Genomic DNA, 12565 nt, shown 5'->3' on the forward strand with positions numbered 1-12565 from the left:
ACTTTCCATTGTGTCTCTAATTACTGTGCATTTACTTAGTAGTTACTGAGTAAATACATGCACACTTACACAGAATTACAATGTTAGTATGCTTAGCTACAATGTAATTACTGTGTCAATCCTTTTGCACGCTGTAACCCTAAATCTAACCCTATCCCTAACCCTAACTCCAACCCTAAGCCTTTTCTGATACAGTTGTGTACTTACATATATTGTGCAAAAAAATTTGCATGTTAAGTACATTGTAACTATGCATAATAACATTCTAATCATGTGTAATTACACAAGTATTTACAATGACACTACAATGTAAATACACAGTAGTTAGAGACATTTAATATAAAGTGTGATCCTCCATTCTGATTACTATGAGGACGACGTGGTTCTGTTTTTTTTATTTTTTTATTTTCTGAAATGTACATACAGTAGTACGTGTAATATTTTTAAAGCAGTATTTCACTACAAAGATTTTCCTCAATAGAGGTGATAACTGTATAGATTAGCAGAGATAAGGAAGCTTGCTAAAAACAGTTAGAGGGAGATAGTGGAGTCATTGGCATGAAGCTGTGAATTGGCAGGATGGGGTAATCAGTAGGAAAGAATATGTCAAGCCACATACTTTGTGTATATATCTATAATGTGTGAGGAGCAATGCTAGGCTTGTTCCACTCCCACAAACTGAAACCATTCCAGCTATTTTACATTTTAAAAGACCAAACTAAAAATCGAAAGCAGTACTGGTCAGGTTAATCAAGCACTCTTCTATTGTCACAGCATTCTTGAAGAAGGCAGGTAACCGACAGTTGACTCTTGACTTTCTTTTAGAAACATGGAATAAACCTAGCCTTGTTCCACACACAGTGTACAGTAGATATCCTGTATTGTTCTCCACTAATTACAGCACTCTGCTATTTTACACCTTCTAGCTAAGCACAGTCCTGCACCTCCATCTCTGTCTCCTCTCTGCTCTGTAGCTAAGCACACTCACTCCTGCACCTCTGTCTCTGTCTCCTGAAATAAATCTTCACAGAGATGATCACTTCTATATATTCTTCAGCGCGACATGCACACTGTACATTTCCCTTCCTATCCTGTGCTGTTTGCAATCATTCTGAGTGGTTCTGGGTTCGGTTTTTCTGATATCATCATTGTTCTGTAACTCTGAGATTACTATCTGAGCTTCCCCAAAGAATCCTAAGTGCCAGGACTGCACAGATTAGGTGGGGCTAATGAAGCTGAAAGGTCACTGTACAGCGTCATAGTTTTGGAATACAATGAAGATGACTGTTAGCCCCTGGATTCCCAAGACTAGCCAGTAATAATATGAATAACTCATCAGTGGTGCCACTGAACCCAGACGCCTCGGAATGATTGAAAACACCACGGAACAGTAAAGGAAATGAAAACAATCCATTGGAATCCAAACTGAACCGCACCACTCTTGGTTTTACCCTACCCTTCTTACTATTAAATATCTGAACCCAACATGTGTTTCAAAACACATGCATCATCTAGGTGTGTAACGGATGACTGCCACACATATAGACTCATATCCTATAGGCGAGGAAGACGTTCAGGTCACACTTTCATGTATGTATATGATAAACTGGTCAAGTTAAGGGTTTCTGATAAATACGTTAAGAATAGAAGCTCTCTTCAAATGAAATCAACACAGCTCTACTAATTAAACAGCTACAGTGCCCTAGAGATCCTAATGGACTGTCAGCTGGGGTTTCCTGGAAAGTCGTGTTAGTACACACTGTTCAATAGCGATGTCAGATTAAATGAAAGTTGAAATTATGCTGGGGTTTGATCAGGTTCTGTAAGATGTTTAATAAAGCAAAGCGCTTCTGAGATGTATCACTTCTAATCCAGGTGTTGCTTACATTGAAAGGGACCATGGATATTGATGTCAGTGTATATTTGAATCCCTGACTGGCTGGTACCCTGCTACAACATACAGTACATCCACCTAATGGCAATGTGTGCTTACTTGATCTCCCAATGTAAGAAGCCCCAGATTAATATGAACAAATATATCTTAATGCAGGGGATCAAAAGATTTAGAAGTGAGTAGTTTTTCGAGATTTACGATTATACTGTATTTACAGTATAATCGTAAATCTTGAAAAACTACTCACTTCTAAATCTTTTGTAGTCATTTTTGTATTACTTTAGTATAAATACATGTTAATTTGGATTCATATGTTGCTTTTTTCTGACTTTATGTGACGAAAAGACACACATTTGCCCATTTTCCCATTGGAAATAGTGATATTTTGAAATATCTCTGTCCTGGTCACAAAAGCAAAGTTTGTGGGGAATAATAGCCATTTTCTATACTTTTGAAGCATAAGCAATTAGGAAATAACACTTACTACCCAGGAACAAAAATTGTGTTACATAGTGTTATCATGCGTTTTAACTGTGATAAACTTTTTATAAGAGCCCTCCCAATAGGGATATCTGCCAGATCTCCTATCTCACCCATCATGCCTGAAACTGTCCGGGAGGAGATTCTTGTATATGGTATTTTGGTGTGTAATTTAAGATAATTTAGTAAAGAAACTGTTTAAGTTCCTGTCACTTCTAGGAGACAGTGATTGAGCCAGGTTATTATCACCTTTTTTAAACCCTCACTAACTCCCCCTCAGGACCGTGTCCTTGGCTGGGTTCTATATTCTGCTCAACAATACAAATCCCTAATCAACATCAACACAGCAGCCTTTCAGATTACACCTAACAGAGCCCCAACCCATCCCCCACTCCAGAGACACTTAGTGAAGAACAGCAAGCAGCTCACTCCAATAAATGTAATCATCTTCTTCTTCTTCTTCTTCTTCTTCTTCTTCTTCTTCTTCTTCTTCTTCTTCTTCTTCTTCTTCTTCTTCCATACTCTTGTTGCACTTCTTTGTGGTTTTATTTCAAGTTTTATACAATTCACTCTTTTATTTTTCCCCTGTCAGAAACTTATGCAAACACTAACACAAAAACTTGTAGATGTTGTGAAGCATTCTGAAAGGTCATGCAGTTTGAGCGCTACCTGTGGAATAATCCCTAGCACATGAACTACACTACCTGAAATATATAACACCTGGGCGCGGTGCTCAGGGGAGCATACCCTTCTCTTCTGTCCTGTGGTGATCTTCTTCTTTAAGAATATTCAGTTGCCTGTTTGATCCATCTATTTCATTCTCATGCTATACAGCATTTAATTCCAGGACTGCTTTACAAGTAACATTATATTTCAAAAGGAACACACAACTGATTGAAGATTGATGCTGTGCATTGAAAATGAAAGTATCTCCACACCTCATACCTCTGTTTAATCATGTAGCAGGCAGTACAGAGGCGGAATGGCTCAAAGAACTGCTTCACTAGCCCAGCTAGAAGATGGGTTTTATTTATTATTACCTAGTACATTTTTTCCAATTTCCACTTGATGTTACCAAATGACACTCAGTTCATTGACTGGGCTGTCATCTCATTCTATTGAATTTCAATTTTTTCAAAATAAATAAATAAATACATTTTAAGCCAACCTAGAAAACATGCAACCTTTACCATCTGGAGAAAACTACATAAATGATTGGCCTTGAGTACAGTACACTGATCTGCACAGTTTGTATAATAAACCAAGCAGCAGCATCAGCAGCATGCAGCCCCTCTGTAGCTACATCGCTCTGCTCCAGCAGCCTCTTAATTGAAACTGCTTTGTTGCAAATACCTTAAATCAAAGTACTGACACTTGTGTCACTTGGTTTCCAAACACAGACTCCATTGGCTTTCCATGAATTTGTTTTCATGTTGCCATCTGCCACGGTTCATGCTTCATTAACTGCTCTAGTATTGCCAGCAAAGCTCCCTGTGACCCATAGGAGCAAAGGAACTGTATTTCAACTGTGAGTGTCAGATCACTGTGCTGCTGATGGGGAGGTGTTATCATGACCAACTTATGGGGTCTTCTTGCCTCCACTCTCAGTGCTATGTGGTGGTAGGGCAACCAATCACAACGTATTGTCAATAAATTACTGATGCAAGGTCATTGCCTAGCAACAGACTTCCCAAAGTTTTTTGTTTCTGCCCTCTCGTCATGTTTCTCCCAGGGGGATGATAGAATTTTGTTGAGCCTGTGAATCACAGCGAATCACAAAGCAGCCTATCTGACAACAGTGAATGACTATGATGCATTGATCTGCGAAGCAGCACTGCATATCTGAGTGCAGAAAGCTGACCTTAACTTTTAGTGGCAAGCTGTGCACAATTAGGATTGCGGATCACTTCGCTTCTGTCTCTTTATCTTTCACGCTCTCCCTTATAAAAGTGTACTGCTGTAAACCGCAGTAAAAGCACAGACAAGCATGGAAAATTATTGGCAAGTATGGTAAAAAAACATACATGATTATCCATGGAGAAGCACAATAAATTCATTCAGCATAAAAATAGAAGAAGCTAAATTATTATGCAAACATACCATGGTAAACTCACAATGTCACAATCAAAAACAAACACACAACGCATTCTGATGTCAATTTACAGTTAAGAGGTCATGAACAAAAAGTTACAACTGGGTTTCACTGTTGTCCAATTTGCAACACCCCTGACCAGGAAAGCACTATAATCATACACTATAAACCCTTGACATAGGTCATGCTTTCTTGCTTATGATGCAAAGCAGAGCTGTTGGGCCAGTTCTTACCTGCCTCGCTGGCCGTAGGCATACTTTGCACTGGTGATGAGCAAAGCAATCTCATCCTTCTGCATCAAAGGGGCGCACAGCTCCAGAGCCTGTCATGAAGGAGGAAAGCTCCATTTAACTGAGTTTCTCTTTCCTGAGAGAGTCCTTGCTTGGAAGGATCTTCAGTTAAAAAAGACATTGGAAATCACCTGCTAGGGGAAGAAGACTGTGTGTGGGTTTGAAGTTGAAGGTATAATGTTATTTTAAACCTTGACATTCATGGATCCATATATATATATATATATATTATATATAATATATAATATAGTATATATATCATATATATAATAACTTGACGACGTAAAAGACAATAACAGTCACAACTTCTATAACCGAGACCACATATTTCGATTTTCTTTTAAGAACTTAAATTAACGTAAAACAAATAAACTGACCTGTCGACAACATGTGTTTACACAAAGTATTTAACAATCGTTAAGCATTGTAGCATCGTAGTACAAACGAAATTACAGACTCAGGACCCTGGAGTGAACTTCACCTGTCACTTTAAAGTTTCTTAATTAATTGTTTGGCTAACAATAATAATAATAATAATAATAATAATAATAATAATAATAATAATAATAATAATAATAATAATAATAATAATAATAATAAACATTTGTTGACATGTTAGCTAGCTAGTTGTTAATTAAGAAACAAAAAACATTAAATTAAACTAATTTCGTTTTTTATATTGTTAATTTTTGCAAAACTGTTAATCAATAGACAGAACAATCATAAACAGCCTCATTTTCAAGAGCTTGTACTGCATTTGAATGTAGCTGTTGGGTTCTGTTTAAATGCAAAAGTACAGACTGTCCTTTCCTTTCACTCTCACTGTAATTGAATTCCTCATGCTGTATTCAGCATACATGTACCCAGCTTGCATTTGCGATGTTTAATCTTTGAGGTGGATAGATATGCAGCCTTTATTACACTGAACACAATGATGGTCCTGGAAAACACGGCTACATTTAGTAACGTCATAATTGCAGAAACACGCACAAAGTGAACGATTTTATCCAAGAATCAGCCTCTGGTAAAAAGCTATCCAGGAACTAAGAATAAACAACCTCAAGCCCCTAATGACGTGCCCGACTTGTATATTTGTGATACTGGGTTTGTATTCTAAATAATTAGGAATAAAACACTTTGAGAAAACTAGGGCGTAATGTTTTGGTTAGAGCTTGTGTTGTGGGGCTACATTACATTGTATTCATATTGATCTTAGCACAAGTTTGTATTTTTCGTTGAAATTACTAGTCCTCTAATAAAAAAGCTCAAGCAGCTGCCCACCTGATTCACATCCCTGTCTCCGATGACAAATGTCAGCTTGGGGTCTTTCTCTATGATGGTCCCATCCTCCAGCATCCCCTGTACCTTCACTGTGACCTCCTGACCTGATATCGGCTGGGAACACACCCCCATCCCCGGCATCAGAACCTTCTTTCTCAGCAACTTGTCATCTGGTAAGAAAGACATAACATGCATAACATGTCATGAATCAATAATAATAATAATAATAATAATAATAATAATAATAATAATACAATTACTAAAGACATATAAAAGGCAAGAGCTTCCTTTAAGAAATTTCTTAAATGCATTTAAAAGCTTGAATTGTTCAGTCTTGGATGAATTCATATTCTTGACTTTACTGCAGTTAGTGACAGCAATGAATTACAGTGCAGTTTATGGTGTTAAATATTGTCTAGTTACTTACCTGTTATATCCAGCCAGTCCTCGAATTCAAAGAAATCCTTCAAACTGGAGACAGCCAGATCCTCCAGCTCATACCCCTGGAAAAAGCTGCCCTCAGAGGCCCCCACAGCTGCCGTGGTGACTGTCTCTGGAGGCACCTGGAATCGAACAGTCTTCCCCAAACTGGGAGTCTTCCTCTGATTTCCATCCGCTATCCCAGGGCCTCCCAGGTTCTCCAGAGTACTGCTGCTGCTGCTGCTGCTGGCCTCTCCCCTGTTCTCCTCCGTCTCTCCAGGCTGAAGCATCACAAGCTGCTTCTTATCCTCCTCTTTTCTTACCCAGACCTCACAATCTGGACAGCTCTTGAAATCGAACTCAGGCTTCTCCATGTATCTGCCACTGTTGCTCTTTTTGTTCAAAGAAAGGTTGACACAAATGTTTCTTTCTTTCCTTCTTTTTTTTGTAAAAGTCTGCATGCAGTATAGCCGTACTATCGTCGTTCACTGTGGAGATTCCAGTGATGAGCCTGCAAATCGTAATATTTTGAACCAGACGCCCACATGGACACTAATTGAATGAAAACAGTAAATCCCTTCCTGGAACAGCAGCAGGACATCAGTACATGGTACTGGTGGGGAGGATTCTACCACAACTGCTGACACAGTTGGGTGCACCTCCAGATCACTGTGCCCTTCTAGGGAAATCCTGCAAGCTACACCACAGATAAAACAAAGAAATGATAACTAAAAAAACAATAAAGCAAACCCTGTCAGCAGGACTGTGCGAAGAGATAATCTCTCAGATTACAGGAGCAGAATCGAATCTACTAGAATGTTTGTAAACCTCTTAACGACTCGTCATGCTGCCCCCATGATGCACCTCTCCTCCCGAATTGCTGCCATCTAGAGCAGCGGCCCCTTTGATAGCCGGCTTTGTTAAGTGGTGAAGTCTGGTTCAGCAGAACAGTCTGCCACACATCAGGGTTTTTCTTGTTTGTAGAAGGTACTGGTTTCACGGCACTGAAGAGCATGCATAGTAAGGGTAGCAATGTAACCTTTCCAACACTGCTTTGCTCCCCTTTCTGTGCCACAAATACGTAACCCTGATTATTCTGGTTATTAGAGCAGAATTCACAAGGTAAGTAATGGTATAGAGTATTTCAATCACTTTTTTATGCTTCTCATACTGGCTCCCAAGACATGTGCAAGCTCTGTTGCTCGCTGCAGAATCTGGCTCTTGAAGTTTCATACAACATGTTTAGATCAGCCAAACTATGCTGGTCTGCAGGATGTAAAAGAGCAACATGCCCATCCAAAACCTGGTCAATATGAGACAGCGTGCAGATAATCTTTGATACGTTGTGTCAAAATGTGAGGTGGATTTGTGATCAAAGACGACTATGTTCCTGGCCAGAGCTGGTGCGTTTCCCCACTGTGTCCCTACATGAGCTCCCTGAATGGAAGCCTTTCAATAGAGGCTTTGTTAATTGTGATGCCTGTCTAATATAATAACCCACAGCTGGCCACATAGTGACTAATACCGTTTGTGATGCACTGCTTTAAAATAAACATCTTTTGTTTTTATGTTTCATGACATGAGTCAACCCATTAAGCAGGATGCTATGATTATGACTGAATAAAAAGATCACTAGAAACAGGGTACACGATAAGGGTTTTTGCTGGCAGAATTGGACAGCTGCCAAATACCTTTGTGTCCCAGGTTTGGATGAGCGGAAGCAGGACACAACTATTAATGAGCACATCTACTATAAACCTAACATGCAAGTGAAAGCATGGAGTAAACTGCAGCAAATATTCACACAACCGTACTGATCTAGCAGTGCATTCTACAAAAGCTCTGAGTTTTAATATTTAACTGCTCAATTCTGTATACTTTTATTCCCATCTGGTGCTTTGAATGTGAACAAATAATGTTAGCATCCATTTCTGAATGCAGTTTAAATGCAAAAACAAAAGTGATCTTAAATCCATGTTTTTGAAAACCCATAGAAAATGGATCTTATTTATATGAGTCTTATTAATGAAAGAAATGGAATTAGCCGAGAATGAAACTGCTCTGTAATGTAACAGATCGGTTCTTTGTCGAAGAGTCCGATCCCAGTGAATTACAGCAGACAGGATTGGCATTCATGTATGAGATATCTGCCCTGAATTTGCCCATGCTGATTAGTCTCATTCCAAATTAACTACAAGACCAAGACTTGACACAAATCAGAATGGGGGCTGTGGCGTGCTCTATATAAAAAGACACACACAGTTAGCTAAGAGGCTGTCTTTACTGGCACCAAACCTGAGGGCATCACAGCAAAAGACGTGGCAAGGTCATTTAAAGGTCATTTAAAGATATTGAAACAGTATAGTGAAATGCAACTCCCTAGGGTTGGGAGTCGAATGACATTTTCTACATTCCACTAACTGAGAATAAGGTTAAATTGCCAAGTTTTAGAATAATTTGTCCTTTTCTTTCCTTTGTTTTGTTGTATAATGGTTTCCATGGCAACTTAGTTGACCTGGGAAGTAGTTATATGTACCTGTTGGCTGCTGCTCTTTCGAATGAGCTAATATCACCATAGAAACAATGACTAACATAATTGTGTAATTAATGGATGGCTCAGATGTTATCTTCCTGAAAACCACATCAGAATCTAAAGAAACAAAACCAACAAGATAAAATAAAAAACACAAAGAAACCAAGCTTTCTTCTGAATCATTTGAATGACCTTTTCTTTGTTTAATTAAATATTTAATTTCTAATAGGATTTCTTAAAAGGAAATATCTCTCAAATGACAAGAGTACTGAGCAGTCCATGCGACCCCAGTACCCACTTGTTGGATATGTCTGTCTTCAATACAGGCAGTATAGTTATCTGGCAGCCAGATCCTTGCTTTTAAACCGGCTCTGGTTATTTCTCATTCTAACAATCTGCTAAATAGCTTGACGCCAATGCTCTCCATGTGGAATAGCGCACCCCCTTCCAGAGGGAATGTTTCACTTTGTGTTTTTTACACTGTGCTAAGCTGAGCGTGGAACCCCTTGGTCCAGCAAGTGCAGCACTGTGGACTAGGGTGGAGCCGGACAGACTTGGAAGAGAGCACTGTCCAATCATGCTGTACCATCAGAGGCTTTCTAAAGTGCTGCGTAACAATAAGGGGATACTAAAACTAATAAAGGAGCTTCCTCACTTCTATTCCCACTGCTCATAACATATGATCTTTCTGCTGAACCAGTTTAGACACAACATGACACAACATGGCTGTGGAGATGCTTCGTAACAGCTGGCAATTCGTGGGAGTCTAGTCTGTACAGCTCTGTCTTTATTCCCTCAGCCTAACCAACATGCGTAAGGCTAATGCTATTACAGAGGGAGGTAATACCTTTCCCCTCAGCAACATGTCTTGCACATTTAGCTCTTAGCAGACCATCAGACCATATGGCAAGTAAAGACTCTCTCAGCGACTATAATCAAGCATCTTAATCCCTGATCCAAGCGTCCTTTCCTGGGGAGGATTAGTGCTGACTAATTAACCTACATTTTCTGTTGGCATTCTTGTCTTATTACTGACAGATTCATCTCATCCATGTGTTAGGTCAAGGGAAAGGAGTAACCCAGTTTTAAAAATGATTGCACTGCCCTAATCCTGCTCGATATTAAGGACATGTTTGCTTTCTGTTTTTTTAATCTGTCTGCATAACATATCAGTGTATTTTCTGTAACCGCATGTATTACTTTTTTATGTTGTTGTCAGGAATAGCAATAGAAATTAAAGATAATCTGCCAGAACAAAGGGTCTGTAACGTCCTCCCCCCACAAAAAGAACTGCAACCATTATCATCTAGAATTCTAGGACTCCAACTCCCATAAGCCTTTGCAACTCTCCAACGCATGCATTTCCTGTAAGTCTTGGGTTTTACATGTCTCTGCGTAGAAGTAAGAAAGCTTGACTTGGCTACGATGAAAAGGGCTGTTCAGAAATCTAAAACACATTTACATTACGTTTGCATCTTTCATATTGAAAAACATGAGACCTAAAAAGTGATGGCAATACACATTCGATAAGATTTACTGGAACTGTTTCCTTAGCTCCTTTAAAACAGAATCACATTAAACTCATATTAGAACCTGTGCCCTCCATTAGTTAAGTGACAGCAAATTAAAATAAAATGATGCCCCCTGCCCTGGAAGAGTAATGGACCAGTCGAAAGAAGGATCATTTAAACATTAAATTCTGATACATTCATTAAGAAAAGCTTTTTCAACACACTGTGTATCAGATAAGAGCTGGACCAGCGTTCAATGTTGAAATAATATTATCAGAGGATTTGCCAGAAGTCTGCATGTGATTATTTTGTTCTTTTTGGTTTGTTTTTCTGCACTAAGCGTCTCTTACCTCTCTGTCATGGTAATCACTGAACTAGAGCGTCCTTCACTGGGGGAGTCAGACTTCTGCTGCTGTCACAGTTGTGATCCGTAATGTTTCATTTGCACTGTCTTGAACCCCCATTCATATGTGGTCCGGCCATAGTATTATTTTCATTCTTCATGGTTTTTCTCAGGAAAAAATACAAGTAAACTGCACTGGTCCAAACAGAAAGAAAAATAGGCCCATTCATTATTTAAAAATATATAATATCATGTTGACTTCATAGTGTTATTCTTTTTTATTGATTTATTTCATTCATTGAGAATTTCTAGGTTATTATTATTATTATTATTATTATTATTATTATTATTATTATTATTTATTTAGCAGACGCCTTTATCCAAGACAACTTACAGAAACTAGGGTATGTGAACTATACATCAGCTGCAGAGCCACTTACAGCGAAAAGACGGAGCACAAGGAGGTTAAGTGACTTGCTCAGGGTCACACAATGTGTCAGTGGCTGAGCCAGGATTTGAACCAGGGACCTCCTAGTTGCATGCCCTTTTCTTTATAAGCAGGAAATTGCCATGTATACATCATATAAAAGCAGGACTTGCAGGATACCATAAGGGTGAAGGTAGAAGCAGTTTGCAGGTTAGAATTATCATAAGCAGACCACTAAAGGACCTGCAATACAGAACTTAGTTGTTCGGTTCTAGTTTTGTTAAATGAACAGATGTTTTGTCTCCTTCAAAAAGTAGGAGTTAATGAAAGACTGGAGTTGAGGCTTTGAAAATGTGTCCCGGTAAGAAGTCTCAAGTGAGGTGATAAAGATGTTACTGATGAAATGCTTGCTAGATTCCACTGGAAGCACTTAACCCATACATTGTTTGATATGATTATGCTTACTTGATTCACATTTTGTGTAAGTGTTCCACCAGGGCAACCGCTGTTCCTAAGTTGCCATGGTGACTGTTGGCAAATTGATGAACAGCTCCTTTAATACCATCCTGATCATGTGATGTGTCAATGGTGCCCCCTAACCAATGGGATTTCACTCTGTGTAACGCTAACTGTATTCGGTATCCTGCAATCTCCACATTAACAAGGACAATGCTTTCGTTGCTGTTTGCTTTATAATCATAATTCATGTTTACTCAGTTTGGCATGTAGGCCTACATCGTTTTTAAATGCCCCCGGTATTTAACTGCGTGGCTTGTTAAATATTGGACAAGCTTTTAAGAAACTATTATGTTCAGTCACATAACCTTTTTCCACAGGGTGAAGGGGATCGTGTCGGGCACATATAAACAAGTTACCTACCTAAGCTTTTCTTATTGAGTGTTGAAGTGCTTCACCTTTTGTGACTGAATAATACCAGCATATAGGGAAATCAAAGGAAGAAAAAAACACTTTGGAGCTACCACTGCTTTGTGATTTTGGCCAGGAGCCTATATTATGAAACCCTATAACACGGACTGCTCCGATTAATTTCTTCTTAGATTGACTGAGATTTATGTGTTTAAAGATCACCCAATGTTTCAATCACTATCTTCACATGATTTAACACTCCCTTGTCAGTCAAATCAGTAATTCAACTGAGTCATAACATGATAACTTTAACACATCATACCATGCCATAACTTCAGTGAATGTTACACTTAGATGAATACTTTTTGAATAACATATATCAATATTGATATAATATGGACTAGCTTCACATATGTTTACTCCCTAG

General features: G+C 38.8%; 1 protein-coding gene across 1 annotated transcript; it reads right to left on the reverse strand.

Moving 5' to 3' along the window:
• Positions 1-4042: 4042 nt before the first annotated feature.
• LOC121298544 lies at positions 4043-7055 on the reverse strand. Its single transcript, XM_041225670.1, has 4 exons — positions 6465-7055; positions 6038-6207; positions 4700-4788; positions 4043-4130 (listed from the first exon to the last, which is right to left on the reverse strand). The coding sequence occupies exons 1-4, from the start codon at positions 6916-6918 to the stop codon at positions 4043-4045; spliced, it is 801 nt and encodes a 266-aa protein (XP_041081604.1). The 5' UTR covers positions 6919-7055.
• Between the last annotated feature and the right edge of the window lie 5510 nt (positions 7056-12565).

Source organism: Polyodon spathula, chromosome 24 (genome assembly GCF_017654505.1).
Source record: "Polyodon spathula isolate WHYD16114869_AA chromosome 24, ASM1765450v1, whole genome shotgun sequence".
NCBI classification, from domain to species: Eukaryota; Metazoa; Chordata; class Actinopteri; order Acipenseriformes; family Polyodontidae; genus Polyodon; species Polyodon spathula.